The following is a 24,143-nucleotide window of genomic DNA, read 5'->3' on the forward strand; positions in this document are numbered from 1 at the left end:
AAAAAAGTCAGTCCAACATCTTTACCCAAAAGATCTTTCTGGTTTTGCATTTGACACAGCCTCACGAGTATAGTTTTCTTTTTATACTTAGCTTTATATGAAAAGCACTTGAGAAGAGGAATTGCCATGACCTCACTGAGGCTTGGAGAATGTTTCAACTCTTTACCAAATATGGCCAGTGCGGGGCGTGGGAGACGTTGTGCTGGGAGGTATCGGTGGATGAGATGAGGGGGATGCGCCGCCAACTACGCACTCCGTTACAGGAACTTTAAGCTTATTGAAGAAAAAAAAAAGATGAACGATAACACTGAGCCAAGAAATAGGTAAGATCAATCTTCGGATCAAACTTTTATTTTTCTCGCAGAGAGTTTTTGTGGAAGGTACCAACTAGCGTTAATCATGGACTATTTTTGGCTTTGAGCTGGGCGCGGTATGTCCGCTATTTGGGGACGGAAAACCTCTTCATCACACACTTATTATGCCAATTTTAATGTGTCTGTTTGTACAGAGAAGTAAACATACCGCCTCTGGCTTCATTATAATGCTGCTGTGTCTGCTTTGCAGCCTTGATTTTGTGATACAACAGAATGTATAAAGATTCATTGGGTCTAGTTAGTTTTAAAAAGCTTTCTCTGTTGCTATGTCCTCATTTCATACCAGTATAACATTGAAGTTCTGTACAGTGATGTGCAGTGTAGCACTCAGGTTTGTTTATTTTAAAAGCCAGCTGGTAGGTATGCATGGTATGTGTAGGCTATACTCTCAAACCAAATCTTGGTTTCCTGTCAGCGGCAGGGGCAGAGACCTCGTGTACCACACAACCACATCTCTCTCTGTGTGCTACAACAGGTTTGTGTCCCTTATTTATAGCTCAGACTAAGCATGAGCAGCATGTTAATACTAACAGTTTTCAGCAGAAACTTAAAGATGGGCCTTATGGATTAAAGCTTGCTTCTGTTATCAACTGAGAATCTGACTCAAGGCTTGATTCCCATTATGTCAAGACAAAGTGATGAAGTGCTCATTTGGTTTGTGTTGCTTGTGTGGGTTCCTGCAGACGTGCCATTAGCTACTCGGAGCTGCTTCCTGTGTTCTCATTACACAGAACAGGAAGTGACTAATGAAGTTAAGAAAATGTCAGGGTTTCATTGGTCAAGGGAGGGAACATGTTTTTCTCTTTGAGTGATGCTTTCATGAAAGATGCACCATCCCTCGACCTGTTAGAGTAACAGTCATGGTCTTTCTTTGTGAAATGAAAAGTTTCTGACCTGTAATCATAGCATCTGCTGCTACCGTACAACAGATCATTATCTGTTTAATTTAGTCAAACACCAAAAATGCAATTTAAAATACATAAAGTCTGCATGTTTTGAGAAAAAAAATTAGACAGTTCCGGTGACAAAAGGTGCATTTCCTCGCTTCAATGACAGTCTGTTTGACTGTGGAGATGCTCGCTCTGCTCACTCTACCTTAAAACCACCTGATGCAGTTCATCGTTGTGCTCTGCATTCACAGGAAATACTCTTTGTTCTCGTCACTGCACACTATATGAGAAAGTAGGCTGGCCCTCACAAGGAAAAAGAAGAGAATTACATGCAGCCATTTTTCATTATAAACGTCTCCTGCAAAAACTGCCTCAGCTTATCATCAAATTTAAAACCACTTCATGAAACCAGATCTCAGTTCTGTTAAACTCTTGTTAGCCGTCTAGGAAATACTGACCTTGGCAGGACCCCTTTCCTCTATTTTGTGTTTTATAACTGGAATGAATTACAGAGGATTTTAAAAGTTGAATGTCTCATCCTACTGGCTGATTTCAAAATATCAAATCTATGTATTTACTTTAAAAAAAAAAAAAAAAACAAATTTGCCTTTGTTTCTTTTTATCTGCTGTGCTGTGTCTCTTTTGCAAAAGAATCCTGACTATCGATGAGATTACTTGATGAGATCAAGGTCATATATGTATCTAGAGGGTGTCATATGTTGTCAAGCTCTCTGAGGCAAATTTGTGATTTGCTTTTGGCTTCATAAAAGAAAACCTGCCTTGAGTTAAAAACCATCAACGTTTGGACACTAGAAGGCGCCAATGTCAAAATTTCTAGTGCAGCCTGGATTTAGACATGTACTCTAGAGCAGGGGACTTTCCAACTCCTTCAAGCTTCCGCAGGCAAACTTCAACTTCCCCAATACCTACCCTGCACAGGTCACAGCTTGAACAGCCAATCGAGATTCATCACACATTCCTTGGTCCTTACACAATTTTACCTTTGAGCCTAGACATGTCAGTCAGGGATGAAGCACTTAAAAACCACTTTAATTAGCATCCATGCTGTTGCAGTTTCTCACCATTTGACATTGTATAAAGCCTATTAAAAGCCTGTTTATAACATTTAGCAAATCATCTGACTCCACTATGACATGTCTTTAACAAACTGGTCACTGGCCAGCTGTGATGTAAAGCATGCATCATTAAATCAGGGCTACTGCATTTTGTAAGAAAGAGAATAAGCTGACTCTCTGCTTAAGAAGTAAAGTTCCATAGGATGTTTCAGTGATATACTGTACAGTATTACTTTGCTTGCATTTTGCATCTAAATATTCCAAAATCACATTATAATTTCACCAAACTCTGCATCTATTTCTCCTGATTACTCTCTTTGATTTTCATCTTTTTGCAGAATAAGTGAAAAACATCAACAGAGTATGTGACAAGCTGCCAACACAGGATCTCACATTCCGTTTTAAAGACTTTATCTTGACCCTCGCTGGACCACAGAAGCCGCTTTCAACTCCTGACTGACTGTGATATCCCATCATGCCACTGATCATATTTCCCACCTCCCAGCTGCTATGGGTGCGTGTAGCTGCCCTGTTGTTCACCTGCGTGGCTTTCAGTGTTGCAGCACACGGAGCCAACGTCGACGGAGGCATGGCCGACTGGTGCATCTTCTGCTGGGCGTTCAGCTTCGCCTGCACCCTGCTGGTCCTGCTGGTGGAGCAATTTGGCCTCCAGGCCCGAGCACCAGTGTCCTGGTCAAACTTCCCCATCACCATAGCTTGCTACGCCACCCTCCTTTGCCTCTCTGCTTCTGTTATCTTCCCGCTCTATTTCCTCAAGTACCAGCAACATAGGAGTGATGCTGCTCGTGACCATCGCATTGTCTCCACCGTCTTCTCCTGCCTGGCGACGGTGGCCTACATGGGGGAGGTGAGCCTGTCTAGAGCGAGGCCAGGGGAGGTGGCAGGTTACATGGCTACAGCTCCGGGCTTGTTGAAGGTGTGCCAGACCTTTGTGGCCTGCGTCATCTTCATCCTGGTTAGCAACCCTGTGTTATACGACAGTCATGCAGCTCTCAAGTGGTGCATGGCCGTGTACTGCATCTGCTTCATCCTATCCATGGCTGTGGTGGTGCTGTGTGTGGGAGAGTGCACCGGCTGCCTCCCCATCCCGTTCTCCAAGTTCCTGTCGGCATACGGGCTGCTGGCGGTTATCATGTACTTGACCGCTACCATCATCTGGCCTGTGTTTCAGTTTGACAAACAGTACCATGGTAGAAGTTATGGGTCGTCAAACCTGATCACCGTGGCCGTGCTCACTGCCCTCAACTTCCTGCTTTACCTCGCTGACCTGGCCTACACTGCCAGACTAGTGTTTGTCACTGTCTGAGAAGAAGAAATGAAGGAGGGAGAGGCACTGAGTGATGAAGAGAATAAATAAACTAGCTTGAGTGGCTTTGCAGAGAAGTGTAGCTGATTTTGAATTTCTGACAAAAAAGACATGACTTTAACCTTTTGCTGCCTAATTGTAAAATGCTGGAATTAAATGTCCTGATACATGGAAAGCCCAATAAATCAAAAGCTCCTTTACATCACATGTGTATGTATATGTATGCACAGTACAAGTTTGTATATTTCCAGATATCTGCAATGACAGTAATTAACATCCAGTGTGACTTTTGTTAAGTAGAAGGTGAAAGATCTAAGTGTGACACAATTAAAACAAGATGAGGTCTGTTCAAATCCAATGAAGTCAAACACACTGAACGAAACCAAAAGTGAAAAGGAAATGTTGCTTTTTTTATTTTTAATGTTTAATCTATTTTTTATTGGACAGAATGTATTTATCCGAGACACACATACACAACCTACCAAAAAGATTTTGTTCCATATGATTCTTATTATCTTTTGTTAATAAGGTTTTGGGAGAAAAAAAATACTTCCAAAGTATCAGTATTGAAACAAGAATGTAATTTGAGCACATTAAGCTTTTAGTGAAAACAATAAATATTTTGTGTTGAAAGGAATGTGTGACTCAGGCAACTGTCATTCTGCTTTGTTTACTAATTACTGATATTGTGGACTAATGAATGAATTAAGGTTACCTCCTACCCATCTGAAGAAAAACATATATTCATTTGAGACTTAATTTGAAACTCTAAATTATCCTGAGAATATTGCCTTCAACCATACTTTTACTGTCTCTACAGTATAGTCACAAAGGAAAGAGGATTAGATGACAGGAAACATATTCTCATGTGAAGTCAAAAACAGCAAAGGAGGCAGCAAGATGAGGCAGTCTTAGACAATATGGACATTTCCATATAAATATATGAGATCAAAAACTATTCATAGAGGATCTGTTTAGTCCAGTGCATGTTTTAGACTGATGCCTTAAACTAACACTGGATGCTCATCATTGGTGTCTAGAAGGCACCAGCAAACCTGTATCTTTATTTATAAGGCCTTGCTATGAGATATTTAACATCCTTTGTTGAGTTCAGAAATAATAACCATGACACCAGATTATGAGATCACTCACAATATATTTTTCTACTAACATACACTAATAGGTTATTGTCAGGACTCTGGACATCTATCAACCAGAAGCTCAACCCAAAATAGATCTATATCTACAGGATGTACATTGACAAGAAATGTTTTATTTCCTGTTCTTGGCTCCTCTTGGTGTCAGAGTTTGAAGTGAACTGGATGTCTTTCTGAAATGCATCAACAATGACACTTACACTTTTATTCTTTTAAGAGTTTCACCCATTGTTGCCCATATTTACCTGCATCGTCTGGTTAAACCAAAGAAAGGATTATTTCACAAGGCACAAAATGTGTGTGTGTGTGAGTGTTTGTGTGTGTGTGTGTTTCTCTCTCTCGCTTTGCACTTCTCCACAGGATCAACAAACCAGTTCTCAAAGATGAGTGGTGAAGCAGTTGAAGTTGATCCAGACACTGGGGGAGATGAGGAACCGGACAGCAGCAGTGAGTTATTAAAGCCATTAAGCACAATTAAATCCCATGATTCATTCTGACAGTTACAATTAAAGGACAAAATAACTCCAAATAATAAGCCAAGCTAAAGTTAAACATTTAAGTTGCCTTAATTAGCAGTAATAGAAGCTAACTTAAAAGTATTGTCCATCTTTATTGTGATTTCTGACTGTGTGCATAAAGTATATTTCTATAACGCACACCTATATCAGTAATAAGTAAGCAATACGCAATAAAGAGCAAAAGAAATAATGTAGGTCCAATATCATTATTCTTTTCTAGAATCAGACACGAGGATCATCCTACTGGGAAAAACTGGAGCTGGGAAAAGCAGTTTGTGCAACACCATATTTGGAGAAGAGGTGTTCAAGATAAACCACACTGCAAACTCTGAAACAACAAAATGTCAGACAGCAACCAAATCTGTTAATGAGAAAAGAATCACTTTGATCGACACTCCAGGTTTATTTGACACAAATGGACCTGAGGAGGAGCTGAAGCCTGAGATAGTGAGCTGTATCACAGAATGCGCTACTGGGCCTCATGCTTTTCTCATTCTGCTTAAAGTGGAGAAAATCTCAGAGCAAGAGCAGGCTGTCATTGACAAAATCCACAAATCTTTCTCTGAGGAAGCTTTCAAACATGTTGTAGTTGTCTTCACTCATGGTGACCAGCTCCCTGAAGGAATGAAGATTGAGGAATTTTTCAAAGACAGTAAAGGTCTCTGTGATTTGGTGAAGAAGTGCGGCGGTCGCTGCCACATCATTGATAATAAATGCTGCAGGAGGTGCAGCTGGATTAGGTGTATGTGCAGGAGTCGCTGCAGCAGCAGGAGCACTAGTAGGAGGTTGTATTGGATATAAAGAAGCTGATCAAACAGGCTCAGTAATTGAGGCAGCAGTGAACACAGTTAAGGCCGTCTTTGACAAAGCTAAAAACATACTGAATAACAAAAAGCACAAGGAAAGTGAGGAGAAATAATCTCTTCTTGAACACTGTTGAAACACATGGGCTTCATTTTGACTTTTATTATGGCTTCTAGTCTTTTACAGCTTTAGATATTTTAGAAATCTAAAGCATCTCATCTAAGGCAAAAATCTATTTAAAATGCACAGCAAAAAGATGACAGCAGAGGGTGCCAAGTTGCAAGAATACAAAACCACAGTATGAGACTGCTGGTTCTGCCAAATGACAGGTCAAGCCTACATTTTAAAAAACTAACAGGAACCAGACTAAATGTCAGACTGAACTACTGAGGAGTAACACATCTTCTGGCCAAATTTAAGTATTTCACTTAACATACAGTGGCTCAGAATTGTTGTTGCCACAAATTAAACATGGTGCAGCCCACATGTGAAGATCAAGAAGAATGAGATATGAGAGATAGCAAATCTTTTCTCTGGCATAAAAACCCGTTGCTGGTTGTAGTATGTTGAGGCAGTGCCTTTAAAGACAGAAATAGAAACAGAAAGCAGAATAGAAGCGGAGCTCATTTTTAACATCATGGAAGGTGAGTTAAAATAAATTAAGTTATTCTGTGTAGGTCTATGTTCCATGTTATGTGTGAACTGTATTCAAAGATTAATCACTGAAAACGTACATGTATATTCAAAGTTTAAATAGTTCAATGATATATTACAAACTACTGTCAGTAAAACTTATGTGATCCATGAAGCAAACTCAACTAAAGACATTTTGAGGTGATTGAATACAAAAGAGTAAAAATAATGCTGCCTGCATGTATTTTTTTGATGTTCATACATAGATATGCAAAATATTCAGTGCTTTTTGCCAGTGTTCATACTGAATATATTTGTAAAAAATTCACTGCCAACATTTTTTTTTGAGTTGCATTATAACCTTTTATTGTTTTATTTTTTTCTATTAATGCTCATTACTTGTTGATAGATCTGACAGAACTGTTTTCATGCGTATTTTTTGTTTTTTACTACGATGATGCGCACTTGACTTTAAAGCTGCCCTGGTAACAAATCACAGGATGAGACCTATGGTTCTGCCAAAGACAGGTCAAGTCTACATTTTAAAAAACAAAAATTAGACTTAATGTCAGACTGAACTACTGAGGAGTAACACATCTACTGGCCGTACTTCAGGACATTTTTAACTATTTAACCATTTAAATCCAGTGGCTCAAAATTTTGTTGTAACAAAAAAAAAAAACAATTCAAAGAACTTTTCTTGCACCTGAATTTCCCATCCACTGTCATCCATCCATTAATTAAGCAGGTACCCCATCACCTCTGCAGTGGTGTGTGCATGAAAGATTGATGGCAACATGATACTTACGAATACATAAGTACAATGTCAATGTTTTGGTAGTTAAATAAAAATAAAAGTAAACAAAACAAAAAACTACAGTGTACAGCATGATGGCATTTTCATTACCTCAGGTTAATAAGCAAACATCTTGATTTGTGAGTTACATATTTATTGTAGTGGACCCTGTGACTGCCACCCAGTTTGTCTAATACCAAGATTGTGTTCTCTGGAAAAAACCTTTTCTCTGACCAGATGATTACAATCATTGGTGGCATAAACAAGGAACCTATAATCAAATTGGATCAATGCAGCTGCACGCCACACTGATTCATATCTCGATAGGCACGCAGACCTGGTGCATATATCCCCTTTTTTACACACCTGCGAAGGTTTGCAGATGTCTACTAAGCCCTGCAGATCTAATTATGTTAATATTTACTTTAAACTGCTGATACGATAAAATTGTCACTGTTGCTACAAAAAAAAAAAAAAAAAAAAAAACATTTCTGTCCACCACTGCTTAACTCTCTGAGAAAACACTCTAAAATGATATGAAAATGTGAAGCTGCCTCCCTCTGACTCACAGAAAAGACAGAAAAGGTCAAATGTGACAGAAATTGGTAATCCAGATATTCAGGACATTTTTGATATTCCTGACTATAGCAGCTTGATGTAAGAAGCACTTTTGCTTTTACTGTAAGTATAATGAATGTGTTTGGAATGACTGAATGAATGTCATTTGCACAGACAACAAAAACCAAAAGTAAAAACACAGACATTTGCTATAAAAGGCAACACAGAAAACCTATTTGACATTCAAGTGAGTCAGGCTTATTCAAAGTCTATAGTGCTTAAACTACCTCTATGGCAGTCTATCAGTATTTGTTATGTTCAAAATGAAGCATCAAGGACAATGAAAAACATCAATGATGAAAATATAACATGCAAAGAGCTACAGTGTCACACATGCTGAACAAAATACTACACATCCATAGATTTTAAGCTTTGAGCTGAGATAGAACCACTGAGAGCAAAAGCCGAAAAAATTATTGCAAATTCACTTCAAATCATTTTTATATAAATTAAAAATACTCAAATTTATATAATTACATAATTGAATCTCAAGCAAGACATAACTGTGGTTGACTATGTAATGAAGTGTTTTAACTTTCAGAAGTAGTTTAAAAACAACCTCAAACCTCACAGAAACTTGAAGATCAAGAACAATGAGATATGAGAAGTATGGAAACATTTCTCCAGATTAAAAAGTCTTTGCTGGTTATACGTCATAGGTTGTTGACAATATGTTCATACTTACATAACTGAACGTGTGTGTGTGTGTGTGTGTGTGTGTGTGTGTGTGTGTGTGTGGGTGGGTGTTTCTCTCTCTCACTTTGCAAGTTAGACCCTGGAGAAGTTATTAAGCACAATTAAATCCCATGATTCATTCTGACAGTTACACTTAAAGGAGATTAGAAACCTCTTTTCGCAGCCTATTAACCAGGAAATACTTGAATTCCCTCTAATGACATACAGTAATATACAATTTTGCAAAGAATATGGACAACTATCAACAAGTGCAACAGATGTTTTATCTCATTTAAACTTTTAGACTAATTGTTTCTACCAGATGTTGTCCATATTTACCCACATCGTCTGGTTAAACCAAATAAATGATTATTTCACAAGGCTCCAAATAATAAGCCAAGCTAATATAAAACATAAAGTATATTTCTATAACTCACACCTATACCACAGTGTAATCAGTAAGCAATACACAATAACAAGCAAAACAAATAATGTAGGTCCATTATCATTATTCTTTTCCAGGGTCGGACTTGAGGATCGTGCTACTGGGAAAAACTGGAGCTGGGAAAAGCAGTTTGTGCAACACCATATTTAAAGAAGATTTGTTCCAGATAAGCCACACTGCAAACTCTGAAACAACAAAATGTCAGAAAGAAACCAAATCTGTTAAAAAAAGAAGAATCACTTTGATCGACACTCCTGGTTTCTTTGACCCAGACAGATCTGAGGAGGAGCTGAAGTCTGAGATAGTGAGCTGTATCACAGAGTGCGCTCCTGGGCCTCATGTTTTTCTCATTGTGCTCAAAGTGGAGAAATTCTCAGAGCAAGAAAACCAGGTTATCGATAAGATAAAAGACTGTTTTACTGAGGAAGCTTTCAAACATGCTGTAGTTGTCTTCACTCATGGTGAACAGCTTCCTGAAGGAATGAAGATTGAGGAGTTTGTCAGTCAGAATAGGAATCTGAGTGATCTGGTGCAGAAGTGCGGCGGTCGCTGCCACGTGGTTGATAATAAATACTGGAAGAACAAATGGTTGAACAAATACAGGAACAACAAGCACCAGGTGACACAGCTACTCAACACAATAAAAGCGATGGTGGACAAAGGAGAATACTACACCAATGAAATGATACAAGTGGTGGAGAGAGAAATACAACAAGCGGAGGAGGAGATCAGACAGTCATCACCAGACATGTCAAAGAAAGAAATCAGAGAGAAGGCAAAGAGAATTGTCTCAAATCTTCTCAAGAAAATAGTTGGTGTTACCACAGGAGCGCTGTTAGGGGCTTTGCTTGGTGTGCCAGTGATGGTTTTTGCTGTTGTTAAAGCCCTGATGGAGATGAAAACAAAGGCAATACCAGTGGAGGCAGTGGTGGCAGTAGCAGTAGCTGGAGTTCCAGCAGTTGGATTTGGATTAGGTGCATGTGCAGGAGTCGCTACAGCAGCAGGAGCAGTAGCAGGAGGTTATATTGGATATAATGAAGCTGATCAAGCAGACGGAGTAAGGGAGGCAGCAGAGAACACAGCTAATGCTGTCATTGACAAAGCTAAAAACATGCTGAAAAACAAAAGGCACAAGCAAAGTGAAGAGGCATCACCTCTTCTTTAACTCTGTTGAAGAAAATGGGCTTATTCTGGTCTTTTATTATGTCTATGCGCCTAAAAGACTTTTGGGGATCCTACTTGAGAAAGTCTTTTACAGCTTTAGAAACTGTTGTTGATATTTTAGAAATCTCTCATAGTGCTCATCTACAGCAAAAATCTATTTAAACTGCACAGCAAAAAGATGACAGCAGAGGGCGCCAAATGTAAATGTAGAATTCTAAGATCTACTAAATAGACTGAGTGACATATGCATCTTGGATCAAAAGGAGGTGAAGAGGAGAAACAAAACAATTGTAAACAAAACATGCACCAATAATGAGGAAACAAACATTCTCACACACAGGTCATGTCCTTGCTTTTTTGAAACCATGGACAGAAAGTTCCTTTTAATTCCCTTATTGTATCTGTCAGCAGAAGACAGAAAGCGAAATGAAACTTCTGGCCCAGCACATGCCAGGGTCATTGGTCCGAGTCTGGCCCATATTCTTCCACATATAGGCAGATTACAGCTGTCATCATTGTCCAGTGTTGACTGACAGCTGAAAGATTTTCTGTGTGATCGCCAGAATTGGTCCAGATGTGGAAGTAGCATCTGACAATCACACTACATGTGGGCCAGACTTTAAACAGGGATGCAAATGCAGATACTTTGATTAAGAGAATTGCTTTATGGAATCCACTATCTCCCTGTCTGTCACAAAGTCCACTACAATAAAGATTTTGAAAGCTTTTACTGTTCTCTCTTTTTAAAAGAAGTGATATAACGTGCTTGGCTAAATATCACATTAAAACCAAAAGGTAAATCTTAGATCAGCTGTATAAATCTTTCTTGTGTCACTTTTTGGATAATGTATTTAACTATTTAATGAAGATCCTTTTAGTGTGTTATGAAGTGAATAGAGTGAGCTGATGAGGTGAATTGTAGTTAACATAAGGTGAGGGTTCTTACTGTATCTGGTTTTCTAATAATCCAGGTCAATGTTTGTATGTTTTATTACCTACATCTGAGTGATTGTTGACCGGACAACCCAGATACTGTTGCTGATATATTACAGATAGTGTCTTGTGTAACACGATCATTCAGCAGACAGCAGAGAAAGACGCGTGTGGTTTAACATGTGTATTTTCAATGGTTAGCGGCAAACCAGAGTGAGAGCAAATAAGATACAGAACAGAGATCAGAGTATCTGATCAACTCTGACTACGCTGATTGGATTTTTTTTCTTTTTTGACAACATGGCTGGTGAGTTCAGATTATTTTCTCTATTATTATTCTGTCAGGGCTACTATTGACTATTTTCTCCATGCTCCTTTCAATTATTTTCTATCCACACTGAGCAATATTCATTAACTCAAACAAATACATTGTTAAGTGATACAAAAAGGTGTCTTGGTACAAATAATACTTCTCTTATGCAGCATTAAAATATAACAAATATTGTTTTATTTGCATTGCAATACAAATCAATTTTTCATTTGGATTCCTGTCAATAAAATTCTGAAATCAGTCATTAAAAAAGTAACTTCCTAAACTTTTCTTTTCCACAGCATTAATGCTTAGTTTTTGTTGTTTGTCACTTAGCCTATAGTTAGTTAGTTACTGTATAATGTTAGGTGACCTTCTCATGTGATCTGATATGTATCTCATAATATAATTCATATCAATCCAGATCAATCATTCATAGTGAGGTAGACAATGTAAGGTAAGCTGTTTGTGAATAAAAAAGAATAAGTGTTGAGAAGCCTCCCTAAAAAAAAAAAAAAAAGCAATATTATCTCAGTTTTAATTTCAAGCCCTGAATGTGAAAAATGTTGGTTTCTTTTGGAGAACCGTGATTCCTGCATCAGTGGAATGCAGCTACAATTAGCATTTAAAAGTAGTTTCCTTTCTTGCTGTTGCTCTATAACTTCTGTAACTGATTGCAGTTCATCAATAAATGTTCTTACTGGTTTACATAACATACTGTATATGGTGAAATATATATGTACAGGTACACTTAACTAAAACTAATGCAGTCTAATACAACAGTCCTGCAATGAGTCGTCCATCATGACGGTTTGTTGAAACCGTGTTAAAGAGGTGTTGATTCAACTGGATGGTCATTTTTGAAGCTGTACATGTCCATGGTGCTGTTGAATTGTGTTGTATTATGCTGAAAGGTTTTCCTATTATTTTGTCCAACCCATTTAAATTACTCTAATGAGGGCATGTTTAGCAACTGACACACCTCTTTATTTCAATTTACTGTTCAGAGCTGCCTTTGGCCAAAGTCCGCCATCATTCTTGATTGAGGCTGAGATTACAAAGCATGTCTGCAGAGTGCAGCGCTACATACTGTGCAATATTCTGTCCCTGCTATGACAGGAAAGGTGACTAATCAGAATACTGACTGAACACAAGTGACAAACTAAGAGAAACTAAATGTATGTTAGAGAAATAAAGTTAATCTGAGACATTATTCTTTTCCAGTGCCACCAACAAGGAGGATTATCCTCCTTGGGAAAACTGGAGCTGGGAAAAGCAGCCTTGGCAACACCATATTTGGAGAGACCGTGTTCAAGACAAACCAGTTGCCTGTCTCACAAAAAAGTGTTTGCCGAGCAGAGTCAAAACTCGTCAAGGGAAGAAACGTAACTTTGATTGACACACCAGGATTCTTTGACACAGGCACATCAGAGGAGGCCATGCAGTCTGAAATACTTCAGTGTATCGTGGAGAGTGCTCCCGGGCCTCATGCTTTTGTCCTTGTGCTTAAAGTGGAGCAAGTCACAGATCACGAGAAGGAAGTCATCTCAAAAATGAGCCAGTACTTCTCAGAGGAGGCTTTACGATACACTGCAATTGTCTTCACTCATGGCGACCAGCTGCCTGAAGGAATGAAGATTGAAGAGTTCGTCAGTCAGAGCGAAGGTCTGATTGATCTTGTTAAAAAGTGCGGCGGCCGTTGTCATGTCATTGATAACAAATACTGGAACCGTCAACCACAGAGTGAATACAGGAGCAACCAGTTCCAGGTGGAAGAGCTACTCAACACTATTGACAAGATAGTGACGGACAACAAAGGTGGTCACTACACAAATGAGTTACTACAGGCAATGGAGACGGAAATGAATGAAGAGGAAGAACGACTTAGACAGGAAGGAAATGTATGTCAGAAAGACACCAGAGAGAAAAGTAAAACTGCTGTCTATAAGAAGAATATTGCCAAATTCGCAGGCATCGCAGGTAAAGGGCTGATGGTGGGGGCACTGCTTGGACCAGAGGCTGCCATTTTAATCAGTGCCATAAAAGGTGTGAGCGCAATTAGACAAGAAGCGACAAAAGAGGGACCAGGAACAGAGAAGGCATCAAACGAAGAAACAGCTGCAGAGGGAAAAGGTGCAGTAGAGGAACAAACAGCAGAAACACCAGGTAAAAGAGTACTGACAGCAGTGGTGAAAGGAGCAGAGATGGCAAAAACAGCAACTGGTTACCTCTCTTTAATGAAAGTACTTGGAGCAAAAGATGCACAGGCAGAAGAAACCGCAGAGGGGGAAGAAGCAGCACAACAAGGTGAAACAGCAGCAGAGGCAGTGGATGGAGCAGCAGTGACAACAGCAGTAGAGGGAATAGCAGAAGCATCAGTTGAAGGAGCAGCAGAGGTGGCAGCAGCAGCAGAGGGGTTTGCAGAAGGAAGTGACGCCATGGCAACAGTGGTGGCAGCGGCAGAGGCAGCAGCAGAAGCCTGTTGCCTTCAGTGAATGAACCCACTGCTGACAGACACATGGTGTTGACCTGCTGATAAGGGCATCACATCAGAAGTTGCTTTTATATGTTGTTGTAGAAGAAATGACTGAATGCAATACGTGTCCAGACTGTGAGCAAAAAAAAGAATCAGTAACATGATAATTTCATAGCTCAAGGACTAATTAAATGGAAATATTAACTATTCTCTTTATATGTTTCACTTATTACATCCTGAAATTGTAATTAACCACTTTGTAATTTATTTTATATTTCTGTCAGTTAATCAGATATAGTCTCTGAACAAGTCCTCAGTGATCAGGCAGGACACATTCAAGACGACAAGTTAATACTCCTACAAGTTTCTAGTAATATAGTAGGAAAAAAATATTCATCATATCTAACTAAAAAAGGTTCATCAGTAATAGATACATGATCAAATGAGTTTTAGGTATTGAATTAAGAAGATGAGTTTCTGTTCTTTATGTCTTTGCTGTGCTAATGTATGTGTTCCATGATTGTTTTTCATATAAATAATAAAAGATATGATTGTTCACATATTTCTTTTTCTTTTAATAAATCCTTTAACACTGGCTGTTGATGATGTTACTCTGTCAAATCACAGGATGTAAACTGTTCATGTGCTTAGTGCAGTATATTTAAATCACAGGATGCTCCATGTACTGACACAATGATCACACACTGTATACAGTATAGTATAACCCACCCTTCATCTCCTAAAAGGTTATTGTTGCTGTTTCTCTGGTGTCCTCAGAAACCACAAAAAGATACATAATAAAGAAAAACTTATGAGAGTAAAAGCCGTGAAATATTTTGAGTTTGTGTTTCGCGTCTGAAAATGAAAAGACGTTAAAGCTCAATCAACAATAATGCGCAAATACGAAAATACTCTTCAAACAAACACCATTTTCAAAGTAATCCTAAACCTTATCAACGAACATCAGCAAACTGCTGGTAAAAGTTTCCACTCCTAACGTGCGTCTTGTAAAAGAGCCCTGCCTTGTTTTCAGTGAGTGGAAGTTCACCACAAAGTCACTTGCAGAGCAGCCACGTCAAACAGAAACCGAAACTATTTCAAACCAAGCACGAGTGAGAAACGGGAAAGGAGTCACAGAGTGAAGACGCAGAGTTCGTGCGAGTCTAAACTTCACACCGAGTCGATTTCTGTTTTCACAACATGGATGGTGAGTTACATTGACTTGTTTAAATCATTTTGTGACAACACTGAACTTTGGTTGGACACACACAGAAATGTAAAGGAAAAACTTTACGGTGCTAAAAGTGTTAATTTCACTGCAACAAACTTTTCATGACCTCTCTCTGTCTGACTCTCACTCACTCACGGTTTTAACCTCGCTGTGGTTTCTGGTAAAATAGTGCTGCAGAATCAGAATGAGAATCAGAAACAAACAGAGGCTTTAAAGAATCGTTCTAATCAAGGATCTAGTTAATCTGTGTCATGATTACTTTCCTCTTTGCTGAAATAGTTTTCCTAAAGTTGGGCTGTTTCCTATAACTGAAACATGATCCCAACACACATACACATACTCCAGCTGGCGTAAAAGGTCCTCTCTCGCTCTCTCTCCCTCTCACTCTCTCAAATTACTTCATGCAACCACCCACCCAAATTCACCAGCCGCTTAATAATAACACAGATACTTTCGATACTTCCTTATTGTTTAAAACTAGGCCAAATGAATCATTATACAACATGACCTAACAGACAAACAACCCAGTACCACACCTGCAGAGGCTGTAGACAATCACAGTCTCATCTGCTCAGGTAAGGTTAACCTCTTATGGCTGCTGTCTGTGGTGCTTATTTTCTGTGTATAAACTCATACACAATCTCAATAAAATAACCACTTCAGTGGACTGATTAAATGACAATAAATACATAAAATGCACATGGTTACATGGGCACTTCAGTTAAACAGTAAAGCCACAGAGACAGAAGGGGCTGTGCATTTCACCTACCCTATTAGAAGAGGAAGGACATTCTCCTGTCTCATGGTGGTGAGGTAGTCGGTAACTATGTCATAGAATTTCAGACTTGTATTTGGGTCCTCAACAACAACAGTCAATGAACAACTTGACATGTCTGTCCTGCTTGGAGAGTGTGCCCTGTAGATCATCCACTTCTACAGCAATGATATGCGACATGTTTAGTGAAGCGTAGTTTAGTGTCAAACTCTGCAAATGTGTGTAGCAGCTCCACAGAATTGGTCTTGTTTGAGGTGCGCTCGGACTCATTCTATCCTGTGAGTGCCTGTTCTTGGCGGATAAGATACAAAGCCGCAACACTGAGTCCCTGTTGTACTTCTTTGTTGTGCTTCTTGCCAAGTCCAGAGCCTTGTCATTCCTTAATTGATTTAATTGCCCATGACCATCACCCAGTCGCCCATAACAGGTTGGCAAATGATGAATCCTGGAATACGCCAAGGATTTTTCAGTGAGCACGAATCCTTGTGAGAAAGTCTAGCAAAATAACTACAGAAGTTTAGCTCTACCAGCTAGCCGCTCCTTGCAGACATGATTTTCCTCATTCAAAGTCACAGGTTGTGTCCAAAATCATTCACTCATTCACTATACTCCCAATTCACTATCCAGGGAGTTCTATGTAGAGGACTATATAGTGAGCTCATCTGTAAAATGAAAAGATGTATTATGTGATACTATGAGACCACTATTTAGGATAATTTGCACAATCCTTTTTTCCTCTCAGTATGTAGTTCTAGTTTTGCTGTGGGCCTGCTGTCAGATTTAATTTAAAAGTTCCTGATGTAATGGTAGTTCAGTAAAATTATTATTTTTTTACTATAAATCTGCTGCCTCCATAACTACATTTGCTAATGTTAAAGGTGGACTAGCACAGCAAAGAAGTTACTGCTATTCCTGTTATTATTTCTTTACACTCTATATTTCCTGCACATCACAGTTAATAGGTCAGACATTTTTAGGGACCATACGTCATGAAAAAAGAGCAAGAAAGAGACAGTACTGATAGTGATTATTTTCTCCTAGTGCAAAACCCATGGAGGATCGTCCTGCTTGGAAAAACTGGAGCTGGGAAGAGCAGCCTTGCTAACACCATATTTGGAAAAGATGTATTCAAAGTCACTCATTCTCTCAACTCAGGAGCAAGTATTTGTCAAGCAAAGTCTGGATCTGTCAAAGGAAGAAGCATCACTTTGATCGACACTCCTGGTTTCATCAATCCAGACAGGTCTGAGGAAAAGCTGAAGCCTGATATACTTGGGTGCATCACAGAGTGCGCTCCTGGGCCTCATGCTTTTCTTATTGTGGTTAAAGTAGAGAAATTCACAGAGCAGGAGAAGGAAGTCATCACTAAAATATGTCAATACTTCTCTGAGGAAGCTTTAAAATATGCTGCAGTTGTCTTCACACATGGTGACCAGCTCCCTGAAGGAATGAAAATTGAGGAGTTTGTCAACCAGAATGATGATCTGAGTGATCTGATGAAGAAGTGCAGCGGTCGGTGCCGTGTTGTTGACAATAAATACTGGAAACACAACCAGCATGATGAATACAGGAGCAACCAGTTCCAGGTGTCGGAGCTGCTCAATACGATAGAGAGGATGATGACGGAAAACAAGGGAGTCTGCTACACTGCTAAGATGCTGAAGGAATGGCAGGCACAACAAGATGAGCGCATTAAACCATCATCACCGTTTTTACACAGCATCTTAAAGTATTTGATGAAATGTGCAAGAAGGAGATCAGTGAGAGCTGCTGCTGCAGTGATCTTAGGCGTGCTGTTCATCTCAAAACTGATGAAAAACCAAGCAGCAGCAAAGGGAGCAGAAACACACACTTCCCTGTAGCAGGCAGAGTAACTGAAGGTTTTAAAGTTTCTGTAAACCACCGTCACTGCCACTAGATGTCGCACTAGACCACCAGCATCTCAGAGCAAAACAAACGCTTCATCAGCCACACCTCCGGCCTCCCCTCATAAAAACTAGATCTAGGATGCAGGTTCTCACTTGTAAACATTTTTAGGTGCAGGTATTCACTTTCTGAGTTTTAGGAGTCTGCTTACTTTGTATTGTTCGTTGAGTACAAAAAATGTAAACTGAAAAATAAGATTAGTAGATAAATTTAGCAATTCAACATTTTTCTGTGCAGTTTCAGAAAAAAGCAAATCTTTGGATGAAGATGTCCATGTCTAAACCATAATCCTGTAATTTTCTATGTGTAAGATGATGACTGAAATCAATGATTAAAGTGATTGAGAATTTGAAATCCTCTACAAGTTAATGAGAGGTTCTGGATTTCCCATGCTTGACTTACATGTTCTACAATGTCTGCTGAAAGATTTATTAAGCAATTAATCAACAAATAAAAAAGTTACAGTAAGATACAGTAAGTCTTTTGAGTGATTCTTTTTAAATATAAACCTTTCTCAACATATGGCTGGTTTTACTTTTATTTTTGCTTTAATTTTATCCATCTTAATACATTTTTTGAGCAATTTGTCAAAAAATGTCTCATGAAATGAGACTTTAAGAATATCAATATCATTGTAGGCCACAAAATGTATTAATCAGTTGAGGCAGCAGGCTTCACTTACAATTTTCTTGTGTAATACTTGAGACCGATTGTTGGTTTTTTTCTGATGTACTGTAACTATGCTCCATACTTTCTTTATGTCTTCATGTTTTGTTGCGCTGGCGTGCAGCTGTCCACACAGTTAATTGTACATTTTAACATTTTGTTGGTTCCTTTCTATCCATGTAAATTTCATCATAAATGTTCACAGAGAATTGTGGCTATTATCTACAATCAGCCACAGCCACAATCTAGCCACACACTGTTGACTATATAACAAATGTCCATGTAAACAAGTCCTCCAACCTGAACAACCACATTCTCAACCCTCTGATACGATGAGTGTCTCCTGAAATAAGGCCCCTATTGAGAATGGCGTGCCTACTTTTGTCGCCATAGTTACTTTAATAAAGGTCAGGGTTTGGTTAGGTTCAGAAACAAAAACTACTTGGTCAGGTTTAGGAAAAGATTGTGATTTGGGTGAAAATAAATACTCCCTCAACATTAGATGATCTCAGCTGTTCATAATGTTTTGTGTCTTCATTCACACAGTCTTATTTATGGAATTTTTTCTCTTTTAGAGTTAAACACAAGGAGAATTGTCATCTTGGGAAAAACTGGAGTTGGGAAAAGCAGCCTGGCCAACACCATATTTGGAGAGAACGTGTTCAACACCTACCCTGGTCTCAACTCTGGAACAAGAAAATGTGAAGCACAAACCAGATCTGTCAAAGGAAGAAACCTCACTTTGATCGACACCCCTGGTTTCTTTGACACAGACAGAGCAGAGGAGGACATGAAGGCTGAGATACTGAGGTGTATCACAGAGTGCGCTCCTGGGCCTCATGCTTTTCTCATTGTGCTTAAAGCTGAGAGGTATACAGAGCATGAGAAGTCTGTCATTGAGAAAGTACGAGACTATTTCTCAGAGGAAGCTTTGAAATATGCAACAGTTCTCTTCACTCACGGTGACCAGCTTGAAGGAATGAACATTGAGAAGTTAGTCAACCAGAATGACGCTATGAAAGATCTAGTTAAGAAGTGTGGCAATCGGTGCCATGTCATTGATAATAAATACTGGAATGAAAACCTAAAAGATAAATACAGAAACAACCAGTTCCAGGTGGAGGAGCTACTTAAAACAATAGACAAGATTATGCTGGCAAACAATGGAAGCTGCTACACCAATGCGTTGCTACAAGGAGTGCAAGAAAAAATAAAACGAGAGGAGGAGGAGATTAGAAAGTCATCAGGAAACATGTCTGGGGAAGAGATCAGAAAGAAGGCTAAAGCCAGTGTACTTAAGAGTTTTTGGATCAAATTGGCAGGTGTTACAACAGGTGCATTGATCGGAGCTCTTTGTGGCGTAGCTGTGATGGTTGGATTAGTTTATACAGTTTTACTGATGCGTGCAGAGGGAAAACTTTTAAAACAAGCTATAGAAATGACAATTGGAGCAGCAGCAGGAGGAGCAGGAGCAGCAGCAGCAGGATCAGCAGCAGCTGGATCAGCAGCAGCAGCAGCAGCAGCAGGAGGATCAGCAGCAGCAGCAGGATCAGCAGCAGCAGGAGCAGCAGCAGGAGCAGGAGGATCAGCAGCAGCAGCAGGATCAGCAGCAGCAGGAGCAGCAGCAGCAGGATCAGCAGCAGCTGGATCAGCAGCAGCAGGAGGATCAGCAGCAGCAGCAGGATCAGCAGCAGCAGGATCAGCAGCAGCAGCAGGGGGATCAGCAGCAGCAGCAGGAGGATCAGCAGCAGCAGGAGTAGGAGGAGCAGGAGCAGCAGCAGGGGGATCAGCAGCAGGAACAGCTGTAGGGACACTTACAGTGGTAGTTGCTGGAGTAGGAGCTGTGGCTGGTGGCATTAGAGGCTATGTTGCAGCTGAGGAGGCAGACACACCATGGGAAGCAGTAAAGATGGCAGCAGGGGCTGTCAAAGATGACGCCATATCTTTCTCTGATAATACGGCTGGGTTGTTAAACAGACTAATACATCCACATTCAGGTCGGGATGGAAAACCAAACTGAGTGTAGACTGAGAGTAGACTGCATGGAAAACTCTCAACTCGGTCTGATTTAGTTTACTCATAAATATTTACTGTATATGTGAGAAAAAGAACAAAAAAAGATATAGGTTTAAAGAAATATGTGAAATATTTTGTTTCAACTAACACTATGCAAGGTTTAAACTTTTGTTCTTTTGTTTTTGTGTCTGTTTTAAAAACTGACCATAGAGTGTCAGAGTTTGATGCGCTGTCTAGTGCATGAACTGTTAACAACCCAAAAACTTCTGACATCATCAATGACAGTTTTTAACTTTATTCATGAATCTGAATTGTTGAATATAATTGAAACTAGTGTTCAAACCATTTAAAATATGTCATTATATTAACAGCAAACAAAATCACATTTTGTTTTGTCCTGCAGATATAATGTAAATTGTGACTTATATCTAAAAAGATATAATACATAATAATAATAATAATGAACTTGAGGTTTGTGATGTCCTTCAGAAACAATGTCAAAGACTAACTGTAAAAATTTACTTTTGACAATCATTTCATACCAGAAGAAGGTTAAGATATTCACTAAGATATTGTAGAAAACAAAATTTAATTTAATCAACTGTTTTTATTCTTTCATCCACTTTCATTCACTCATGACAGGAAGGTGATTGTAACAAGGAAAACGTCTGAACTGGAAATAGCTTCTGTACTATCCATTTGTTTTCTTCTTTAGAACAGATATAAATTAATAAATGTTGACTGTATTTGAGAGACCACTTTAACTTCAGGTCTACCGATGACAGTCTCTGCTCAGTTGTCATTTTCTTTAATTTAGTAATTGATGGCACTTGTTGACTTTAACCTGTTTATCTTATATGACCTACTTTTTCCTTTTATCTAACTGCATTTTAAAACAAACAATTCCACTTTTACTTTAAATAATTTATTTGAAGTAACAGTACTTTTGCGTAAGTAAAATATTCTACTCCTCTTCCCATTCCTGGTTGCTATTTTATTATTACTAATTTTGATTAATGCATGCATACATATACAGTACAGACGGATGACAGTGCAGAGAAACAATGAAGGGGAGTGAGGAAGATTTTGCTGGATGGTAAACTGTTCAATGACATGAAATAATCTGAAATTGGTGGATAGACTATGACAATGTGATTTTTTTCTTTCTTTATTAATCTTTTGTCATCTGAATATTACTACATGAAATGTAAAAATGTAATCAAACAATAAAACAATTCATCATCCTAAAGTCTTTTCTGGCAGTTTTATTCACAGACACCTACTATAGAGCTGAAGCCTGAGAGGAGATATGAACTATAACTAACAAACCTGCAGAAAAACTGTCCTGCAATGTAAACACTGCAACTGCATCAACTGCCCACTAGAGAGCAGTTTAATATAATATGGGTTAATAGATGAATAAAAGAAACGTATGTTACGTATATATTTGATACAGTTTAAGAAACAAGAAATAAATGGAAATATTTCTGACATTCCTGACCAATGGTACAAGATTTTAAGTATACGAATCAACTCGTACTACACCGCTGTATTACTCTTGGACTCGCAAAGATAACAAAAACCAAAAGTAAAAAGGCAGCAGTGTTTACTATAAATGGAAACATTGAAAATCTGGTCCAGCAAGTTCGGCTACTTTTAAGTCAGGTGAAAATTATCATATCAGCCTTATGTGTCAGCACTGAACAATATAAGGAGGTAAAAGATAAATGCAGTACATACTGTAACTATAGGAACTTTAATTAACAAAGAAACAAGACGACCCAACTTTAATTTAAGGAGGAGGACAAGGACAAAGGAACAACAGGCTCACACTTTTGGGTCATTATCAGTTATTTTCAGTCATTTTCCTCTCTCTTGCTACGTGGAAGGAAAAAACAAAAGCACATTCAGGGTAGCAAATTTAGATATTACCATTCCATCTTGTTGTTCAATGAGCTGGATTCAGAGCAAGGTATATTTTCTACTTTTCCAAAAATGGATATCTAAAAAATAACAAGGAAAGTACAAACAGCAATGAATTGATAACGATAACAATATCAAATTAGAAATTATTCATAACCTTAATTAAAAATATTATTGGAAATGTATCATTTGGTTTGAGTACGATAACCCTCTTTTATCATTTTTTTTAAGTTTATTTATTTATTTTTCATAAATGCTCATTACTTGCTGATGAATGATTTACTTTTTTTCTGGTCAAAGAAAAACTTCTGCTTTTACTGTACGTATAATGAACGTGTGAAGAATGACTGAATCAGTGTCATTTACACAGATAATCCCAACCAAAAATAAAAAAAGAGACATTTACTGTAAATGGCAACAAGGAAACCCTGTTTGGTATTCCAGGAAGTCAGGCTTATTCTAAATGTAAAAGTGCCACGCCACACCTGTGTGTATCAGTGGTTGTTTTGTAAAAATGAAACAGCAAGGCAAATGAAATATCAATGATAGATATCAATGATTTAAATATAATACGGAGTGTCACACATGCATAATGAAATACTACATATCCATGTGTCCTACACATGCCGCTGGTATGACATGTACTACTGAGGGGAGAAGCCAAAACATAATGGCAAGTACGCTTTTAAATATTTTGTTATTAAAAAATGCACCAACAATCTCAAGCAAGACCTGACCTTGGTTGACTGTGTGATGCAGTGTTTTCACTTTCGAAAGTAGTTGAACAATAACCTCAAACAGGGTGCAGCCCTCACAGAAACTTGACTGACCAAGCTTCAATCAACAACTGTCAGTGCACAGGCTGGTAACAAAAACGAGACAAACAAGGAAAAGCATCGTATGATTATGCTTCCTCCAACCAAGGAGCGTTTCAGAAAGCAGGTCCTCCCTCTCTCAAACTGCTTTTGAGAGGGTTATACACAACCATTGCATCTAGACTAGTGTACCTCACTGTTTTCTGGGTTATCCAACGCCTTCAGTAAGCACAAAAAATGGCTGCTACGCTCTTGACAAATTAAAAAAATAAGAGTGCATCTCAGATCATCCGGCAGGGTTCTTCCAGCTAAAGTCCGAGCTAAAGGTGACCAGGCTTTTTCAGTCAGAGCCCATCAGCTCTGGAAAGGTTTTTATTCTGCTGAATTGTTTTATCTGGATTCACCTCTGTGAAAATGTGAGGAAAACCAGAAAACTTATTTATATATTTTTTCTTATTTAAATAAGACAAAAATGAATCAAAATGAATTACCACTGTCTCTATTATCGATGCTAATAGATTTACTAAAATAGTTTCTGTATGTCTGTATTTTGACTGGGTATGTTAAATTATTTAACAGAAGGAAAGTAGCTATG

The 24,143-nt window shown here is 38.6% G+C and overlaps 4 protein-coding genes across 5 annotated transcripts; all 4 read left to right on the forward strand.

Moving 5' to 3' along the window:
- The first annotated feature begins 106 nt into the window (after nt 1-106).
- myadma (myeloid associated differentiation marker a) lies at nt 107-4,304 on the forward strand. Of its 2 annotated transcripts, none has more exons than XM_056369959.1 (2): nt 107-323; nt 2,679-4,304. In XM_056369959.1, the coding sequence occupies exon 2, from the start codon at nt 2,816-2,818 to the stop codon at nt 3,665-3,667; it is 852 nt and encodes a 283-aa protein (XP_056225934.1). In that variant the 5' UTR covers nt 107-323; nt 2,679-2,815; the 3' UTR covers nt 3,668-4,304. The 2 variants fall into 2 exon arrangements, with proteins under 2 accessions (XP_056225934.1, XP_056225935.1); XM_056369960.1 differs by lacking the exon at nt 107-323 and adding an exon at nt 673-849.
- A 1,859-nt stretch (nt 4,305-6,163) lies between these two features.
- Nucleotides 6,164-11,247, forward strand: LOC130164767 (GTPase IMAP family member 7-like). Its single transcript, XM_056369714.1, has 2 exons — nt 6,164-6,790; nt 9,391-11,247. Exons 1-2 carry the CDS (start codon nt 6,784-6,786, stop codon nt 10,476-10,478), a joined length of 1,095 nt encoding a protein of 364 aa, XP_056225689.1. The 5' UTR covers nt 6,164-6,783; the 3' UTR covers nt 10,479-11,247.
- Nucleotides 11,248-11,298: 51 nt separating this feature from the next.
- LOC130164765 (GTPase IMAP family member 4-like) lies at nt 11,299-14,754 on the forward strand. The gene is made up of 2 exons (XM_056369712.1): nt 11,299-11,717; nt 12,945-14,754. Exons 1-2 carry the CDS (start codon nt 11,711-11,713, stop codon nt 14,213-14,215), a joined length of 1,278 nt encoding a protein of 425 aa, XP_056225687.1. The 5' UTR covers nt 11,299-11,710; the 3' UTR covers nt 14,216-14,754.
- A 538-nt stretch (nt 14,755-15,292) lies between these two features.
- Nucleotides 15,293-22,059, forward strand: LOC130164764 (GTPase IMAP family member 1-like). The gene is made up of 2 exons (XM_056369711.1): nt 15,293-15,403; nt 19,370-22,059. The coding sequence occupies exons 1-2, from the start codon at nt 15,397-15,399 to the stop codon at nt 20,812-20,814; spliced, it is 1,452 nt and encodes a 483-aa protein (XP_056225686.1). The 5' UTR covers nt 15,293-15,396; the 3' UTR covers nt 20,815-22,059.
- The last annotated feature ends 2,084 nt before the right edge of the window (nt 22,060-24,143 follow it).

This window comes from Seriola aureovittata, chromosome 23 (assembly GCF_021018895.1).
Source record: "Seriola aureovittata isolate HTS-2021-v1 ecotype China chromosome 23, ASM2101889v1, whole genome shotgun sequence".
Classification (NCBI taxonomy): domain Eukaryota; kingdom Metazoa; phylum Chordata; class Actinopteri; order Carangiformes; family Carangidae; genus Seriola; species Seriola aureovittata.

Excerpts from the sequence above, each read along its gene's own strand:
- myadma (XM_056369959.1), top strand. The coding sequence starts at position 2,816 with ATGCCACTGATCATATTTCCCACCTCCCAGCTGCTATGGGTGCGTGTA.